General features: G+C 42.1%; 1 protein-coding gene and 1 pseudogene across 3 annotated transcripts in view; one reads left to right on the forward strand and one right to left on the reverse strand.

Moving 5' to 3' along the window:
* Nucleotides 1-20,457, forward strand: part of LRMDA (leucine rich melanocyte differentiation associated) — a 1,590,166-nt gene that overhangs the window by 863,058 nt on the left and 706,651 nt on the right. For 2 of the 3 annotated variants that reach the window (XM_045291625.1, XM_045291626.1), the window contains exon 3: nt 4,521-4,647. In XM_045291625.1, coding sequence (XP_045147560.1) covers nt 4,521-4,647 — 127 coding nt within the window. Of the gene's footprint in view, nt 1-4,283; nt 4,322-4,520; nt 4,648-20,457 lie in introns of those variants that run through there. The other variant, XM_045291627.1, reaches the window with a different exon arrangement.
* LOC105978446 lies at nt 18,400-19,328 on the reverse strand (annotated as a pseudogene).

The raw sequence follows: 20,457 nt of genomic DNA on the forward strand, positions 1-20,457 counted from the left end.
TGCTGTTCTGTTGCACACCCTTAGTGTTTTCCCTCAGTGTGGCGGGATCAGATCGGGTGCAATTCCCACACTGTGTCACCGGTGTTGTCCCCTGTAGGGCTATGGGTCAGTGAGGTTTTCTTTGCCATTTTGAGGTATTCTTTGGTGAACGTTTTGCCAACATTTTCTGAATGTGCTATTTATTTGTTTATTTCTGCTGGGTAAGGAGCAGGAGGCGTTGCTATGAATTCACGGCTCCCTTGCTCCTAAACTCACCGGCTCGACTTTCATCCTGGCTCTTCTCTTCCCTGGTAATGAGCCCTTGACTTTGAGGAGAAAGCATGGAAACAGCTGAGTGAGTGTGTGCCCACCCAAGGGAAAAGTGGATTGAGGTTAAAAGGAGGCTCATTTTAGGGGCCCCTCTCTTGACCGAGGGCCCACCATCAGGCTGCTCAGTCACTGGTCTCTTGTCGGCAGGGCAGTGACCGCCTGTTTAGTGCAGCTGTTTTTATAAGCTAATGAGAGCAGAGTGTGAGCCACGGGCAATGATGCTGGGATATTAACTGTGACAGGAAGCTTGATCATAATTATCTTAACGAGGATAGGGTTAATTACAGTGGAAACTTAAAAGTTCTCTCTGTTTGAATCCACCAGAGCCAAATGCTTTGTGATGTTTTGTCATTTTGATGTGACTTTGGAAATGGCACTGGGCTATCCTGGCTCCTAGGGGACCCCAGCCAGAGCCTGTGCACAAAGTAACCAAGATGGTACTGGTGGGTGAGATAATGGGCCATTTTCTCTGCCCATGGAGAGGGAAGCAAGCAGCAGAGAACGTGCTTCTTAGGTGCTGATTAGATTTCCAGAGCAAGCCACCTGCTGAACTGGATGCCCTGTCTCTCTGCCTGTCCTTGGCATCTCTTGACCAGACTAGAAGATCTTCTTCCAGCAGGCTGTGCTGAGCTTGTGGAGGACATCTTGCTACTTCCTCTAAACCCTGATCATGGGGTGGCAGAGATGCCTGCCTTGTTTTTTCAGCCACATCTCACATGGCAGCAGCTAGACTGGCAAGAAGCGCCAGCCACTAGGATCCAGGAGTCTGGGATGCATTTGTTGTGCACACTCAAGGTCTTAGCAGAGAAATATCCATTTCCTCATCCTTTCCTTCTACTGTACTCATCCCACTGAACAGTTTACCTGCGTGCCTCCTTACAGCCTTGTGTTGGCATCATTTTAATCAACAGCACTTATCTATTTTCAGGCATCGTGTATATCGGGGTATGAATTTACAGACTGACACAGGTAATTTCTTTAGAAAGAAAGAAAACAGACCCCGCAAATAGAACACTCTTCTAGGTTCATGTGTGTGGTAGTTACATAATTTCAGGTAAACTTGATAAATAAGTGTAGGGGTGGAGTCTAGCCTGTCAATTGGGTCACAGCCTGATGATGCCTCCTTGTGGGCATGGCCTTCCCATGAGGATTCTGGGAACTTCCTCTCTCTCTCCTTCACATTGAAGAGACAGACTGGGGGAGCTGGAGGAGCCACTAGGAGATCAGTGCCAGTGCTGAGATGCTTTCACCACCATTGGATCCACAAGGCTTTTCACCCACCAGCTTGCGATCTTCCTGTAGTTTGCATCATTGCATGTGCTGTGTGAGTCTGATGAAGGATTTATGGACTAGTATTGGACATAACTTATGGGATAATATCAGACTTATAGACTTGTTCTGGGCTGGGCTGGGATATTTTCTTGATATCCAATTGCTCTTTGATATAAAACTCTCTCTTACACATATATGAGGGTCTTTGGATTTGTTTCTCTTGTCAACCCAGTCTAGCACAATGTAGTGGCCTCCAATTGCAACCAAGCCCCAGCAATCCTGTCCCCTCTGACCAGTCTTCTCTCACTACCCTCTTTCCTCCCTCTCCCCCATCCCTGAGCTCTGAGTTTAGTGGATTAAAGTAGCAAAAGCATTTGACACAGATGACATGAAATAGAAATGCATTCATTATAACCTCTCAGAAAGCATGGATTCCATTAATCTGAACAGCTAATAATATTACTAGGCAGAAAAAAGAAAGAAACAAACAAAAAAGAGAAATCTACAAACAGATAGGTGGTGGGGCTTTGAACAGCCAGCTCTGCCGAGTGTCTGCCCCACTCACCCTGAGCAAAGGGCTGTCTTGGTGGGTGCTCCACTCTTGTCCCCAGGCTTTGTTCCTCTCCATGCTGTGTTATTTTGTTATATCCCTCCCCTGGAGCACTTTTGGAAGGGAGCTTTCTTCTGCTTGCCAGTTGTGAACCATTTGCTGATTCTCATGATAAGAAATTATATTTGCATCACATAACTCAGGAACAATGTGTGTTTGGATGCAGGCTTTGACTAGAGCCCAACAAATATTTCAGCCCAAAGGAGTCATTAGCTGCCCAGAAGGCCCCCTGAGGAGAAGTGGCCTCAACTCCCCTTGTGGTAAACCAGAGCCTACTTCTAAAAATGACTTTTGGATCATCCCTAATTAACCCTTTATGGAGGCAGGAGCTTCAAGAAAAGGCAGAAGATTTCCTGTGGAATTCAAACATCCTGCACAACCGCTGTGGATTTGTTCATCTGCCACCAGGAGAGCACACCTTCTGAAGCTTCTGGAAAAACAATGAATGAAAGAAGAAAGAGGAAGAAAGAAACCAGCATTTTACTGACTCATATGATATATGGGACACGATGCGAGATGTGTGTTAGTCTTATAAGCTGACATGACACTGAGGGAGCTCAGGTAGGATAGTGATACGCCTACATGGACAAGGCAAGTAAGTGGTGCAGCTGAGATAAAACCCCAGCTTTCCTGCCCAGATCCGTGTACATTTATTTTGCCTCCCGAGACCCTGAGGACAAGGAGGAAGTTGGAGAAGGAAATAAAACAGGAGAACCCCTTGGCCCTTTCCCAAAAGCATACACAGTATTATGGGCTTGCTATGGGACAGATAGTCTTGGCTAGAGGAGCAGGCATTTGCGAGGTGTTAGGCTTTAGTGGCTGTGCAGGCAGGGCGATGGGCCCAGTAGATTCTGCAGATTTAATTACATATTCATAAGGCAGTTTTCCACCTCTCAGGGATTGACTCCCTGTTTAGGCGTCCTCTTGGCAGAGGTTCCACCGAGCTATTGATGTCTTGAGAAAGCTCTGGTGCTAAAGTTCACACTCACACCAGATGTGGAGACATTGCACATGCAAGCTTAGAGACTGTATGCTTGGTTATGTATTGGTTATCACTAAATGAATAAATAGTGTGCATTACAGCCCGTACTCTGTACATTGTATAAAATCACCAGGTGATCCCACATAAGCCCTCTCTCTGGTCCACAGTGTAGCTCAGCTGTCAGAACTGTGCAAGCTCAGCATATCTCTAGGGTCCAGCAGGTGAAGGAGTTAGGAGTGTGTGTGTCTCTGTATAAGTTCCCTCGGCTGGCAGCTTGCTTTAATTAATGTCTGCATGTCCCCTTCCAAGCACTTGTGCAGACAACTGTCCTCCTCTCCTCCGCCTCCAATATTCATGAGAGCCCATGAAGTTAAGAGTTCACTTTCAGTTAGGCATTCTGATCCAACCCCACCCCCACCTCCCACCTGCCCCAGCCAGGTACTTAATTCCTTTAGATTTTCATTTATTTACTACTTCAACATCCCCACGACTGGACTGCTCTCTGCATGTTTTTCCAAGCCAATGTCAGAAATCCACTTTCCATAAATTAAAACAGCAACTTCAAGCCAGGGGCTTTGAGGGAGAACTTCCCCAATCCAGCCTACATCCCCCAAACAACAAACACAGAAAATGAATAAATGCAAAGAAAGGACGAAAGAGCAAGCAATCAAGCCTCTCAGGAAGAAGCGATTATGCAGCTCTGCAGATGCCCGGCCTGGGGAGCCACCAAGGAGGCACTGGGCAGAAGCAAACTGAGCGATTAGTAAAGAGTAAAGCCAGGAGAAGAAGTTAGAGGTGGTGGAAGGGGAGAGAGGGAGCTTCCCTGTCATTTCCCAGCACTGTACAGAGGAGTACAGCTAAGAAATGATACTTGCTTGAAGTTATATTTATTATTGTAAGAGGGGTATGATATTTCGGGGCAGGCATGATGGATGACAACTTAAATTTGTGTCCAGGGAATGGAGGTGAACTGTGACAGAGTTATTTATCTTGGGAGTGGAGGTTAGGGTCAGCCGAGGCTGGGTGCCTCAAGGCAAAAGACATTGACAAATTTATCCTGCGGGCCGTGTCTGAAGCCCTTTGTTTTGGATCCTGGCTCCTCACTAAGTGACCCTCATCCTTCATGTTGGCAATGCGTGAAGGATGCGGTGAGTGCCAGCGGCCCCTTCTCCCCGCTGCCCCCGCCCTGACTCTCCACTACTAATTCTTGTCATTCACTTCGCTGACAGGCACCAAGCCCAAACTATTCCCAGTCCTGAAAGGGAAGGTTAAAATATTTATTTCGCCTCATAATGGCCTCCCTGATTTAGTGCAGGATCATTTGTCCTGTTGCCTTTGTCATTGCAGGTCACTGGAAGGACTGAGCGCGTTCCGGAGCCTAGAAGAGCTCATCTTGGACAACAATCTGCTGGCCCATGACCTCCTGTTGCCTGGGCTGCCGAGGCTCCACACCTTAACCCTGAACAAGAACCGAATATCCTTCTCCCTGGCCGCGGCCCCCCGCGCCCTGCCCAGCCCAGCGTTGTCCTCTCCCCAACCCCCTCGCCTTCCACCAATACCTGCAAAATGTCAAATGAGCTTTATGTGTCAACTAAATTAAAGTATGTGAAATACAGTCCGTGGGCAGACAAAGCGTTCTGTCTTCTGGCACTCGGGACACTTCAGGGTAATTTATTATAGGTCATTCATAAATGAAATGCACCATTATATCTTCCTGTTGCTCTATTTTAGTGTAGAGATCTAAGTTATGGCCGTGAAGAAATCTTTTTAATACAGAAAAATAGAGAAAGAAAATAATGTCCCTGCTTCCCAAGGAGAAAGTAAAGCCTGGGTCTGTTTGCTTGGGCTTGTGTGAGAGGGCGACCTCTGGTGGGATCGAGCAGGTAATGCCTCTACTTAAACTTTGCCTTGGGGTGGAGGGTTCTGAAGGCCTGCTCCGGTGCAGATTTGGCGAGGCAGTGGGGCGTGGTTGGGGGAGCATTTCAGGTGGAAGAGAGGTATGAAGCCCAGGCTTGTTTCTTGCCCTCACTAGTAGGTGTCATTCTACACCTAGCCAGTTGCCCTCAAGGTGCTTCTGGGTGGAAGTGTCGAACTGCACTCCAGGGCTACTTTCTGGAAGTGCCTCGCCAGTCTTTCCTCAGAGGTACCTGTGGGGCGAGTCTGGTTTTTCAGCCTTTTGGTTCGCAGCCACGCATTTTAACTTCGAACCAAGAGAATCCAAGAGAAGCATTGGGGAGCCAAGCTAAGTGAGCAGTAAGAACCCATCCAGTTTAGGATGAGCCTCCCAGGGGCGAATTGCTCTTAATTCTATGCATGGTGACATTCAGGATGGACGTAGAGAGTCCCATGTAGCATCAGGGAGATCAACCCTTGAATGTTAGAGTTATGGGTCACCATGCATTAGAATGACAGCACACTAGGCAGAGGTTTTTGTCTGTTGGTTACCTATGAGCCTTGGTACCTAGAATAATACCCGCCACATAGTAGAGGTTAAGTAAATCTTCCAGAAGGAAAGAATCATAATTTTCCTGATTGAGTACTCCCATTACTCCTGTCCAGTTACTGTGCTGGACACATTAGATATTCTTTCTATGCTTGCCGAATCTGAGAGATGGGTGTGACTGCTCCATTTACCTAGATGAGAAAAGAGGTGAAGTACAGGTTCATAGCCAGTTAACAAAATGTTAGGTGTTGGATTCAGTCTTACCTGTGGTTGTGTTCCGGTTCCGTTCCTTATGTTTAGAGTTGTCGAGACCCTTGTTTATTGACGAAACACTTGAGACCTGAAGCAACTACGCCTAGGGGAAATCACTTGCTCAGGTTCACACAGTTGGAAATAGAAAATAGACTGGGGTTTTCCTGTTTCATATAGAATGACATGAGCTATAATTGTCAGGTTTTACATATATGAGGTCAGGATTTAATAATGATTTGCTGAATCATGAACCACCATTTGTCCTTCGGAGCCCTCCAGTTGGCACCATGGGGATGCGTGTGACTGTTAACCGAAAGATTGATGGTGCACACCCACCCACCTTTCCGTGGAAGAAAGATGAGGCTGTCGGTTTTCCTAAAGATGTATGGCCTCGAAAAGTTCTACTGTGTCGGGTGGGATGGCTGTGAGTTGAAATCAACTACTAGGCAGTGGGTTTTTGGTATTGTGCTTCCACCCTAAGGAGAAAATTTTGTTTGTGTACCCATTTCTTTATCCTTTTATTTTAAGGAATTTAGTAGCCTATTTTGGCCACTTATGACAATTATTAATTGGTAATATAACTGAAAGGCAATGGAAAGGCCTACAAGTAAATGTTAGCATCTTTATCATCATGAAATTTTAGTGTACTTTTTCTTCTCCTTGGTCTCCCAGGTTTCCCACTCACGTTTGAAAAATTATTGTCATCAAGGTGTCTTATGGATTCTTTGCCATCTTAATTGATTAGTTGGACACTGTTCTCAAATCAGTCAAAGGCAGATGAATTATTAATGTTTACATGACATGACTTCTTCCTTGGGCTCCAATGTTCATGTCCTGAGCTCTGTGTTGCTGTTGCTATTAATGTTCAGGCAGTTTATTTATGTAATCATACTGAGCTTGTGTGGCCTTAGCTGGATCGCCCTCTTTGAGCCTCTATTTCTCATTTTTAAATGAATAAGTTGGACTGAGTTAGGATGTTATTCTTTTAAAAGTCCTGAAAGATTTTCATTGTCTTTCATTTAGTCCTTCTCTTGCTCTGTGCCTCAAATCCTTCAATCTGTAGCAATAATGCTGAGGGGTATTGATATCGCCCTGCACAATGTGGAAAGCTGGCCCCTTATATCAGTTATGCTACTGTAGAGCGTTTTGTTGCCAACAGATTAGAAAGTCAATCATTGGCTTTCTCGGGATGCAGCATCACCCCTCTTCTTCTCTTAGCCCTGATCGCCTGTATGATCATGAAGATTGGCTTGCTGTTTCCCAACAGCTTGTGTCAGAGGTCACAGAGTGAAGGGCAGGTAAAGCAAGCAATGGCATCTCAAGTCACCCCCACAACCTAAAACTTACAAGTTTACATTCTCAGTCAACTGACTCTCCTACTTTTGAAAATGCTTCAGGTTCCTCAATAATTTCTATGTTCAATGCCTTGGATTTGGACTCTATCAGCTTTTACTACAAAAGAATTTACTCCACAATTTAGTGGCTAAAACAACTACATTGTTTGCAGCTAGGTGATGTAGCAACTTGGACAGGGCTCAGCTGAGTGACTCTTCTGCTGATCTTGCCTGGTGCCATTCAGGCAGCCATACTGGTGTGGAGGCTCAACCGGCTTGATGGTCCAAGATGTCCTCTCTCAGATGTCAGAGAATGATATGATGGTTGCATGATCTGTATGTTGTCTTTAACAGGTTAGCATAGGGATGTTTACGTAGCAAGAATAGTCCAAGAGCATGGGATCTAATAGCCAAGCAGTTTCCAAGCCCAAATGTTGTCATGTAGGTTGGCTTCCACTGCCGAAACAAGTCACTTAGCAGAACCAAGGAAAATTGTAAGAATTGACTGCTATTCACAAGGTTCATGTACAACTCGCTAGGTGTTATTTTGTTAACAGTCAATGAATATTCAAGAATATTCATATTTCTAATAAAGAGAGACCTAGCATAAAGTAAATTTGACCAAAGATATTGAGAATATACTTTTTACAAATTGAGTCTTATTTTAAGCAAAATAGGGATCTTATGTCAAAATAGATTCTGTCTCAAATTCCTTTATGAAGTTTTCCTATTTTATTTATCTCCTAATCTGCCGGCCTTATAAGTCTGGATTTTCCACTTTGTTTTTCATTTCAGCTAAATGTGGTTCTAATAATGCTCGATGTGTCCAGGCTCAAAGAACAGGCCTAAAACTTGGGTCTTGGTTCTTTTTGGCCGTTAGGTAGAGACATTATCACATAGTGATTCAGAATATAAACTGGAAGCCAGACTTACTGGATTCACATGCTATCCTGCTACTTAATAATGTCCTTAGGCGAGACATTTTTATTTTCTCTGTAATATGAAAAAACAATAATGCCCATTTCATAGATTGTTGTCAGGGTTATTCAAGTAGTCCACAAATATAAAATTCTACGAACATAATATGTGCTATACAATAGTTATCATTATCTTGAGAATTGTGTGAATTTAACTCATCTGTCATATTCTGACCAAGGTTAAGGTATAGCAAGATTTAGGGAGTTTCTTGGATTTTTAAAATTCAATATTATCATAATAGCATCATATGAGTTAGGGACTGGGTGAATAATTACTTTAATTCTTCTATATATTTGTTTCAAAACATAGTGAATAAGTACTTTTGAAGTCACATAAGTTGTAGCAGTGAAGTTAAATCAAGAACCCAGGTATGCTGATTCCAAGCCCCAAACTCTGAAACTCAAGGGCAGAGCACTCAGGCCACAAGAAGAGGAAATGAAATACTGCCTGGGCCTACCCCTTTCCCCACACCCACAGTCCTGCTCCCAGCTGGGCCTGCAAAGTCTGCTCATGAAAGGGATTCCAGAGCCAAAACCCAGCATCTGGCAAATTTCCTCTGAGTTCACCAGGGCCCTGCTTCCCAATGGCATACCTCCCACTTGACCTTCCATCATTGTTCTCTCAGTTCTTTGTTCCACTTCTGTTGAGCCCTGCACTTTGGTGTCCTGTCCTAGTGCATCTGAAAGACCGGTTTCAGTTTACCTTCTCATCTCCTGCCTCATAGTTTATCTCATCCTTTGGCTTATTTAAACCAGCCAGGAGTTGACCCTCCCCCTCTAACACACATTCTCCTTTTTCCTCTGTCTCTGTGAGTATACACACACTATCACTTGCTTTCCGCAATAGGAATAGTATATCATGCCTAAAGAGTCAACCCCAAGTAAGCACCAACTGAGAATTCAGGCTAAACTAAATATTTAACTTATGTGCACTCTAAGTCTCTCCCTGTAGGGGAGTAATAAACTGATTCATTTGAAATCACACTTAGATTTCTGTCTCCCCCTTTGCCTCAGTGCATGTCCTAGCGAAATGAGTGTGAATTACAGAACCAACAGGAAGAGCATTGTGTCATGTTATGCAGCGGGTCCGTGACAACGGCATCATTGGGCTGAGTCAAGAGGCTGGGCTGGGATCCATCAGCAGTTTACTGTGTCATCCCGGACAAGCCTCTGTACTTTTCCAGGCCCTCAGTTTGTCCATCTATCAAATGGATAACATAGTGTACACTCAGAGTGCTGTTGAGAGATTGAAATAGTATAAAACGTAAGACATTAATAGCCAAACACCTCACAAAGTCTTGTCTATTTTATTTTATATTTTAGTGTTTGCCAAAGCCTCAGCGCTTTAAAAGAACGAAGCCTAAATAAAAAAGAACTCTACAGAGAAGAGTTCACATGACAACACACCTTTTGGTGATCCATAAAAACACCCAAGACTCCTTTCGTTCAATGCTTTTAATTCCACTTTCATGTTACAGCCTTATGCAATCACCTGCCCTCGCTCCCTAGCTACCCCCCCACTCCTGCCCCAAATTGCATCCTTAGGACCTAAGTTTTATCAGGGTGGCCTATATAGCAAAATCCAAAAAAGAACATGCTGTTTTAAAACTTGGCTGAAGTGGAATGATCACCTGAACATGAAAAACTGCAGGTGGAAGTCCTGAAATAGGAGACACGTAGTGAGCCTTTTCAGGAGCCTGGTGAAGGAGATTCGATTATTGCCAGGATGGTGAACAGTAAAACTGCCAAAGGGAGCCTGGCGGGCTATCATGTCTGAGCCACGGGTCACTGTTGCTGACGGTGCTGCTCCAGGGACTGGGTTGTTATGCAGAGTGCATGCTGCCCCTGTTTTTCATGAGGAAGATGACATTTGTAGGACCCATACATACATATGATTGTTCTGGATATCCTTCTGGTTCGCCCACATGTTACAGACTTGGGGTCAATTGACCTGGCATGGCTTGTGGGCCATGACGGAACCAAGAAGAACCAGCTTTAAGACCTTGCTTGAATCTAAGCTTCATTCCCTGGAGGGGAGATCCTGAGCATATTGTTTAGCCCCAGTGTCCTTTGCTATTTGGAAGTGATAATATTCCTGACATTCCATTGTGAGTGTGTGAATCAAAATGAGATAATATGTCATGGATAGTGTATATTTAGCATTCAAAACTCCTGTTATTAAGATAAGCTCTAGTTAAAATCCTCCTTAAGGTGGGGAAGGCTACCCTTGAGCCTGGAGGTGAGCACAGAGGAAGGATGAGTGTTCATTCCTAGCTGGGAGTCCGCCTTGGACTTGTGCAAATGGACTCACATGCCAGGAGGCTCCCCTCGACCCTCGTGCTCCACACCTCCCTTGACAGACCAGCTGGGCTTCAAGACGGCAACACTCAATAGACAACACTGAACAATAAATAAATAGATAGATAGATAAATAAATAAATAAATCAACAAATAAATGGCAAGTACTGTGGAGAAGACCTGACAAGGAAGACCAGGAGTATGCGGAGAAGCCAGCTGGAGAGACTTGAGACTGTGCCAGGTAGTATCGACTATTAGAAAGAGACAGGGTGGTAGGTGGGTGGCTTGTGGCGGGGTGGTGACAGAGCAGGGGTTTGGAAGAGGAGCAGGAGGAGGAAGGAGGAAGAGGAGGGAGGAGGGAGGAGAGAAGAGAAAAGACAGTGAGGAGCATCCAGGCGAGAGAGAACAACAGAAAGGCACCATTAGGACAACCCCTGAAAGAGCCTCCGTTGCAGTGGTATTGGTGAACCAGGGACACCAAGTTCCCCTCCTTGATGGCCTCTGGCTAGTTGTGTATGCAAGTTGATATAAAGGAAACAGACAAATTCTGCCTCAGAACCTGTGGACAAGCAGGATAGGTCTGTGTTTATGCTTGCTGACCCTGGAAACCAAGAAACCAGTTAGCATGCCTTTTCATGTGTCATACCAGCACACACAGCCGTGATGGTGTCAACATGGAGCTGAGGTCTGATAGAGAATGACAAAGAGGAGATGCATTGCATTCTGGTTTGGATTTGCGAGAAACTTCTAGCCCAGCCTGACACATCATTAGTTGAAAGGCTTAGGAAAATGGATTAATTTCATGGGTTTCTGGTTTAAGGATGCTGAAATTCTTGATGTCTGCAGACTTTATTTTAGCAAACCCGCTTAAAGATTCAAAACAGAAACCAAAACTCACTGACATTGGGTCGATTCTGACCCAAAAGAACAGGATGGAGCTGCCCCAGAGGGCTAATGAGACGGTAACTCTAAAGAAGTAGAAAACTGTCTTTCTCCTGCAAAGCTGGCTGGTGGTTTCGAACTGCTAACCTTGCAGTCAGAAACTCAATGCATAACCACTGTGTCACCTGGGCTCCACACTCTTTATGATTATGAATGCAAAACAGGAGATAACATGATTATTTGGAATAAAAAGATATCAAAGAAAAAATTTTAATTAAAAATGTGTCAGATAACACAAATAGAAAAATACGTAGAAAAACAGCACAACATTTTTATACTGGGTGTACCTGTATATTAAAAACAAAACCCTATAATTTCCCATGCAATTCAAAGTGATGTGGGATACATTATTTTTTTCATTCATAGACTATATGGGAAACATTTCTGTCTTTGTCACACAAAGTATATTTTGATGAGTTTAAATTATTTCAGATTTGTCTACTTGAATGAGAAAAATCATATACTAGTTTCTCGTTCCCATCCTGCCCTGGAATCTTTCCCATGCTTACGTACCACAGTACCCTTTGACAGCAAGTAGAACTCTTGATGGCAAGCAAGTCAGTGTACGTTGTGTTCCTTTTTAAGAAAGTTGTCACATCTCTTTACTTATTTTACGTTTTCCACTTTTTAAGACCTCTTATTTCAAATAGGGTGAAGGTGTATTAAATCAGAGCGATGGTTCGCATTTCCCTTCAACAGTCCATAACGTTTTCGTTCATATCATTGATTGCAATCCTTCTCCTGTGATATTTCTCACCCTCATTCCTCCTGGTGTTTCCATCCTCTTTCCTAACCCTTTCTGCCTCCGAGCTTTGTTCTTGGGCAAATGCTGCTCTTTTCATTTCAAAGGTGTGATTGTTCTACCATTTGCTTACCTCCCAAGGGTCATGGCTCACATTATAGCCTTGTTGATTATTAGGCTGAAAATTCAGTCACAGGGCTGAGTTCCATTTCAGCCCTGAGGTGGTTACGGCTCTCAGTTTCCAGAGTTCCACCAAGTGCTGACCAACAAACCTCATCTTTATTTTTTTTAATAATATTGAGTTTTGTTTCATATTTTCCTCCCATTCTATCCAGGACCTTCTCATGTGATTCTTTCAGAGCAGGCTGTAGTGGTAGCCAGGCACCATGTAGTCCTGGAGTCAGGTCATAGAAGCTGAGGTTGACAAGTTCCACTGTTTCATTGGACTCTTTCCATGGAGCTTCAGTTTCCTTCATTCTTCTACCGTCTGGATAGGGGAAGGTCAAGAATAAGAGCCCAGTCACTGCTACTGAGGTAGAATGTTAACTACTGTTGTTATGGCCATTGGACCTGGGTGCTCCCTGTGATTAAGATCCTGAGCTCCTTGACCGAGTGACTCAGCCCTTCCCGGTGTCTGATTATGGCAAAGAAGGTTTCATAACTTTTTCCTGCTCAGCACTAGTGGTGGAGTGTGTTACATGGTGGGCTGCTTACTGCAGGTGAGCGATTGAAACCCACCAGCCACTCCGAAGGAGAAAGGCCTGGCTTTCTGTTCCGATAACGATTGAGTCTCAGAAGTCCGCCGGGCAGTCCAACGATGCGCTACAGGGTTGCTGTGCATTGGAACAGACTTGATGGCAGGAAGTTCCAGTTTTATAGTTTGTTTGTTTGCTTCCTTTGGGGGTATGCTCTGCTATGTTCATGGATGCATTTTCAGTATAGATAGATAGATATTTAGAAATATCCTATGTCTAATTATACATACATATATATACTTGTGAGTAAACTATATATATGTATTTGTGAGTATAGTCTTATTCTCCTTCTCATACCTTTGCAGTTTACACGCCTATTTCTGTGGATAGTCTGTTTGCTGTTGTTAGTTGCCATTGAGCCAGTTCCAACTCCTGGTGACCCTGTGTACAGCACAATCACAAACTGCTGGTTCTGCCCCACCTTTACAATCACTCTTATGTGTAACCCCATTGTTGCAAACACTCTGTCAATCGATCTCTTCACAGCACTTCCTTTTGTTGCACTGCCCTTCCTTACCAAGCACGATGTCCTTCCTTCGTCAGGAACTAAACTCTCCTGATAACATGTCCCAATTATGTGAGACAAAGTCTCGCCGTCCTTGCCTCTAAGGCACATTCTGGCTGTACTTCTTCCAGAACAGATCGGTTTGTTCTTAGGGAGTCCACGTTTCTTTCAGTGTGCTTTGCTGACACCATAGTTCACTTGCATTGATTCTTCTTTGGTCATGTTTATTTAATGTCCTACTTTCATATGCATATGTGTGTGAGCCCCCAATAAAATGATAAACAGAAGAAGAAGAAGAAGAAGTAAGAAAGGAGACCAGGACTAGAGGCAGATTAACTTCCAAGCAGCTTTAATTTGTTCTTCATGGGTCTCACAACATCAATGGTGAAAATTAGGTGAAATTGGGCATTGATGATTAGTAAATCAACACAATTAAACCCAAGTACTTTGCTTATTGGATAATGCATCCTTTGGTGAGTCCAGTTGATGGCAGATTAGACCCCATGTAGATGGAGTTGGTTTACTGCAGGAAGAGCTTCCCTGGGACACCTGTCAGGAAATGGGCACCATGTACTCACAATGGCTCACATGCAACAGGTGAACATATACATCCACTGACTACACTTCTAGCAAACGTGAACTTGCAACTTAAGGAGAGGGAAAGAGGAGCCCATGTGAATGTAAGAGATCATGGAGCATATTTAACATCAAACAATTTATTAAATATTTCATTCTAACCTTCACAGAGTTTACATGCTTCCCAATGGCATTTGTGGAATCAAAGTTAACTCCTTGGTATTTTTTCTTCTTATGGTGTCTGTCTTTCTCAAAATATGTTTATTTGCATGTTACTTCTGTTTGCTGTTGTAAAGAAAGTTTTCAGTTGATCCATGTTTGACATTTTAATTTTTGTTGTTGTAATAAGATAAATGTTACTTTTCTGCTCTGTAAAAAAAATAAATAAAAATATTATGGCTTGAGAGATAAAAAAAAATATTATGGCTTGAGAGAGGTGAACCTAGTCCTCAAGAAAACACCCTTGCTTTTCAACATTTTAAAGAGGTCGTGTGCAGTATTTCACCCAGTACAATGCATTGTCTGATATCTTGACTGCTGCTTCTGTAAGCATTAAGTGTGATACAAGTAAGATGAAATCATTGACAACTTCCATCTTTTATCCATTTATTATGATGGTACCTATTGGTCCAGTTGTGAAGATTTTGTTTTATTTACATTGAGTTGTGATCCATACGGAAGGCTGCAATCTTTGAACTTCATCTGTAAATGCTTCAAGTTTTCCTAATTTCAGCAAAGTTATGTCATCTGCATATCGAAAGGCCTTCCTCCAATCCTAGGCCCACATTTTCTTCATATAATGTAGTTTCTCTGGTGATTTACTCGGCATACCGATTGAGTAAGTATGATGAGAGGATACAATCTTGATCACCCCTTTCCTGATTTTAAACAATGCAGTGTCCACTTATTCTGTTCTCACAACCGCCTCTCGATCCATGTACAGTTTCTCATGAGCACGAGGTATTATTCTGGAATTCCCATTCTACCCAAGGCTTTCCATAGTTGGATATAATCCACCCAGCCCAAGGCCTTTTCCAAGTCAAGGAAACACAAGTAAACATCTTTCTGGTAGTCCCTGCTTTCAGCTAAGAGCCATCTGACTTCAGCAATGATATCCTTTGTCCTACATCTTCTTCTGGATCTGGTCTGAACCTCTGGCAGCTCCCTGTCAATGTTCTGCTGCAATCATTGTTGGATGACCTTCAGAAAACTTTTACTTACATGTGATATAATTGATATTGTTCTATAATTTGAGCATTCTGTTGGGACACCTTTCTTTGGAATGGGGACACATGGATTTCTTCCAGTTTGTTTGCTATATAGCTGTCTCCAAATTTCCTGGCCTAGATGAGTAAGTGCTTCATCCACTTGTTGAAACATTTCAATTCCTGCAGCCCTTTCTTGACTAATGCTTTCAGCAGTTTGTGCTTCTTCTCTCAGGACCATTGGCTCTTGTGCAAATGCCATCTCCTGAAGTGGAATTTCAACTCGTGCTTTTTGGTTATGGTGACTCTTTGGATGCTACCTGCATCATTCAATATTTTGTCCATGGAATTTTTTAATATTGCAACTCAAGGCTGGATTTTTTTTCTTGAGTTTTTCAGTTTAAAACATGCTGAACATGTCCTTCCTTTTTGGTTTACTAGCTTTTAGGTCTTTGCACATTTCATTAAATAGATTACTTTGTCTTCTTGAGCTGCCTTTGAAATGTTCTACTCAATTCTTTGAGTGCATCATTTCTTCCTTGTGCCTTCGCTAGCCGATGATGCAGAGCAAGTTTCAGTCTCTTCTGACATCCACTTTGATCTTTTCTTTCTTTCCTATCTCTTTAATGAGCTTTAGCTTTCTTTGTATATGAACTTCTTGATGCTTTCCCACAGTTCTTCAGGTCTTCTGTCATTAGTGTTTAATGCACCAAATGTGTTCTTTAGATGTTTTCAGAATTCATGTGGCATATCCTCCAGGTCATATTTTGGTTCCGATGGACTTGTTTTAATTTTCTTCAGCTTTAACTGAACTGCCATATGAGAAATTGATGGGCTGTTCCACAGTTGGCCCTGACATGGTTTTAGCTGCTGATATCGAACGTCTCTATCATCACTTCACACAGATGTAGCCACTTTGATTTCTGTGTATTCCATCTGGAAAAATACACATGGCTTTTGTGTTGTTAAAATAGGTATTTGTGATGAAGTCACTGGTCTTGAAAAATTCTGTCATGAGATCTTCAGCTTCATTTCTATCAAAACCATATTTCCCAACTACTATTCTTTCCTCTGTTTCCAACTTTTGTATTCTAATCACCAATAATTATCAATGCATCTTGATTGCATATTTGGTCAATTTCTGACTAAAGGCATTGGTAGAATTCTTCCATTTCTTCATCACTAGCTTTCATAGTTAGTCCATAAGTTTAAATAATAATTGCCTTGATTTGGGCTTCCTTGAAAGCAGATAGACATTATCCTATGACAAAAAGCATTGTCTTTCAAGAGAGATCCTGAAATGTGCTTTGTCACGGGGTGAACAAAGCCGCTCCTCTTGATTGTATCATCCCAGCACAGGAAACCCTATCCGATGACTGCCTGATTGAACATGGCCACTACCCATCTATTTCAACTGACTAATTTATCCCATTTCATTTTTAATACTTCCAACTTTCCTAAAGTCATGCTTCATACATCTCAATTTCCAATTATTAATTTATGTTTGTGGTTATGTCTTCTAATTTTGAGCCATGTCTTTTCATCGAACGAAGGTCCCAAAAGCTTTATTGCCAACGGCTGTACTTCATCCGTATCATTATGGTTGGCCCGACTTTGAGAAGGTAACCCTTTTTCAGTCCTATTTTGAGTGCCTTCTGACCAAAGGGCTCTTCTGGCACTGTTTTTGGCAATGTTCTGCTTCTGTTTTTTACAGCTGGCAATATTTTTAGGCAATCCGTAGTTCTTCTCTAGAAGCTCTGCTGAAACCGGTTCACTTTGAATGAGCCTGCTGTGTTTGAAATCCAAGTGACATAGACTTCGAAACACACAAGCCACCCAGTGTGACAAACTGACAGACATAGATTATTGTAATTGCAGGATTGTATGTAAACTAATATTGCCTTTGTTGCTTTAACCCTGGTTCTTTGCCTTTTTTATTGCCAACTCTTGTCCTTCTGCCTTCCTCTATTCCTTCCCCTTGACCCAAGTTAACAGGTGCCTACCTCCTAATTAGCCATTCACCCTCCTTTCCCTCTCAGCCCTGATGAACAATAAAAAATGTTTTTGAGTAAAATCCTTTTCTTGGCTTTTTCAGTAGTGGTCTCATATACTACTGACATTTTCATGATTGAAGTATTTCACATTACATGTTGCCCAGGTGCTTCCAAGTTGGAAATGTTATACAGATTCTTATTGCTCTTCTTTAATGTTGCATCGCCTTCCATTGTGTGGATGTATTACTAATTTGTCCATTTTTCCATTGATGGGCTTATCTTCTGCTATTGTGAATAGCACGGCAATGGACATTATTGTGTATATATCTATTCATGCCAGGGCTCTTATATTTCTGGGAAAGATATCTTGTAGGGGACTGCTGGATCATACAGTGTTTCTAAGTTCAACTTTTTAAGGACGCTCCACACTACTTTCCATAGTAGTTGTAGCATTTTACATCCCCGTGAGCAATGCATGAGTGTTTCTGCCCCTCCCGCTTTACTAGCATTTGTAGTTTTCTGTGTTTTTAAACTACCTTCTTCAAGTTGGAGTGAGATGATATCTTATTACTATTTTGGTCATCAGCTCTGTAATGGCTAGCACTCATGAGCATTTCTTCCTATGGTTTGTTTGTTGACTACATGACTATCTTTGATGAAGTTTCTGATCATGTTCCATATCCAAATTTAATTGGATTATTTATATTTTTTTCTATAAAATTTGAAGGTTAGTTTATGTTGGACATGTCATTGTCAGAAAATATTTTTCCAGTTTGTGGGTTCTCTTTTTCCTATTCTGGTGATATGTTTTTAATGCACATATGTGTCTATTTTTTTCTTTTTAAAGCAGCTTTATTTTTTTTTACTCCAGATTTAGCATATCTTGGGATTATTATTTTAAGATATGTAAAATGGATTGAAGTTTATTTACAGTATATCAAATATATTATGTATGTATCTGATACAATCATAGAAAGAATCATAAAAAGATCACTTTCAAATTCAATATGGATCATCAAATATTCCTAAAAGGCACAAGCTGAATAGTTGGAAATTAAAAAGTCAAAATCAAAAGTCTAAGAGTAGCTTAGTAACATTAAAAGTAAGACTTTATAGATTAAAAAAATAGATTCAATAAGAAACAACAATCAAGAAGCACATTTATCCTTAAGATGCTTATCCAGTTTGAGGATGATCCTCCACCTATATTCTGGCCTTTGCATGAGTCAAGATGTGAGCTTTCAGGTTACTTGACTGAATAAACTTCCGGTTACAGCCTTGATAGGGGCACGAAAAGCGTTTCTCACCAGTGTGGATTCGTACATGTGTGGATTCGTACGTGTGTGTGCAAATTGAAGCCCAGGGAAAAGCGCTTCCCACACCCTTCAAATGTGTACTTGTAGCGCTTTTCTCCAGTGTGCACCAGAAAATGTCGCTTCCGTTTTGAGCTCTCAGTGAAAGCTTTCCCACATTCTGCACATACATGGTCTCAGGGACCATGAACTAGGAGAGGCTTTCTCAGGGAGGACTTATCCTTAAACTTCCTTGGACATCCACCCTGAGGACAGGGGAGTGCTTTTTGATCATCATATTCTGTATTTTTTCTAGGCTTCAGATAAATCAAAACCAGGTATTCCGCCAGCGAGAAACTTCTTTCCAGTCATATACTCAGAAAACACAAGTGAATTCTCTTCAGCAAACTGTTGAGACAGGTTTGGTCTGGCTCCTTCTTTGACATACAGTATACCAAAAAACATTCAAGGGAGTTGTCTCCAAGAAGTGAGTCATTTCCAAGAACCTGTTGAGCAAGCGCTTGTTCTGATTCTTCTGTCAGGTATTCCAAGGATTTAAGAATTCAGTCTCCTTCCAGCATAGGTTCTAAATACACCTCATACTATGCATGTATGCATTCTATGTAAAACACTCAGGGAAGGACTCCTCATCAACCGCCGGATGACCAGTGTCAGAGTGCACGCCTTCATCACATAAGGCCCACGTTGCTAATGCAGGTTCCGCCTCTGCCTGCAGCACGGGGCGGACTTCCCTTGGTTTGGCTTAGTCTCAACAAAGGCCTTTTCACCTAGGTCCTTTCCGCAACTTTTCCTGGGTCTTTTCTTCATTTGCTGTTCCATGTTCTGTCTGCGTCCTTTTTGAAGACGTGCAACAGGGTTTAGCAATCACGTATAGGTAGCAGTAATCTGGTTTGCAGCAAGCACCCGAGGGAAAGGGTCCCTTTTGACTTCTTCACCATATACTCCAGCGCTTGGGATCAGACTTTCTAAGTTAGATTCTTTGTCAGGTCTTCGAGCATTGAATCAGCCCTGACTGTATATAAGCGCACCAACAAGGTGCCCCAATGTGCCCTACTCCTTTCCCAGATCGAGCAAAGGTCCTGAAGAAACTGGGAAGTATTGGCCTTGGATCAAGTTAGGCTTCACCCTCTGTGTCTAATTTTAATGAAGTCCAAGTCACCTAGTTTATTTTCTGCTATTCCTGTGAATTAAGTTACTCTTAATGCTGTATCCATGTCATGTATTAAGACGCTCCTATTTTTCATTAGTGATTTATGTGTTCATAAGGTTTACAGTTAATCTTTAACCCATCTTGAGTTTGTTTCTGTATATGGTGTGAGATATGGATCCTTTTTCTTTTCTTTTTTTTTTTGTAGATAGAGATCTAATTTTTCCAGCATCATTTATTGAAAAGATGATCACTTCCTCATTTAATATGTTACAACCCTTAATAAAAATTCAAGTGTCTGTAAGAGCTTGGTTTAATTTCTGAACTATTGGTCTATGGCTCATTTTATCAATACAACACTGTTTTGACTAGTTTGGCTATGTAATAGGTTTTAAAATCAGGAAATGAGAGGCCTAGTTTGTTTCAGTTTTTCAGTTTCAGTAATTTTCTTGCTGAATCTTCGGGACTTTCCCTGTATAGGTTGATATCTGCACATGGAGATAATTTTAATTCTTTGCTAACTTGGATGGCTTTTATTTCCCCTTCTTGCCTTATTGTTTTTGCTAAAGATTCCAGTATAAAATCCACAGAATTCATGTCTGGGTCCTTTCTGTTGAGACTAATTTTGGCCATTGGATTTTATTAGACTCTTAATTATGTTAAGGAATTTCCCTTCAATTCCTGTTTTGTTCAGAATTTTATCAGGAATATGTGTTAGATTTTGTCAAAAGCCTTCTCTGCATTGATTACAGTGACCATATGGTTATTTTCCATTTTTTATTTACATTGGAATGTTTTTTT

Source organism: Echinops telfairi, unplaced genomic scaffold (genome assembly GCF_000313985.2).
Source record: "Echinops telfairi isolate 266 unplaced genomic scaffold, ASM31398v2 ScPeMD7_70;HRSCAF=299, whole genome shotgun sequence".
NCBI classification, from domain to species: Eukaryota; Metazoa; Chordata; class Mammalia; order Afrosoricida; family Tenrecidae; genus Echinops; species Echinops telfairi.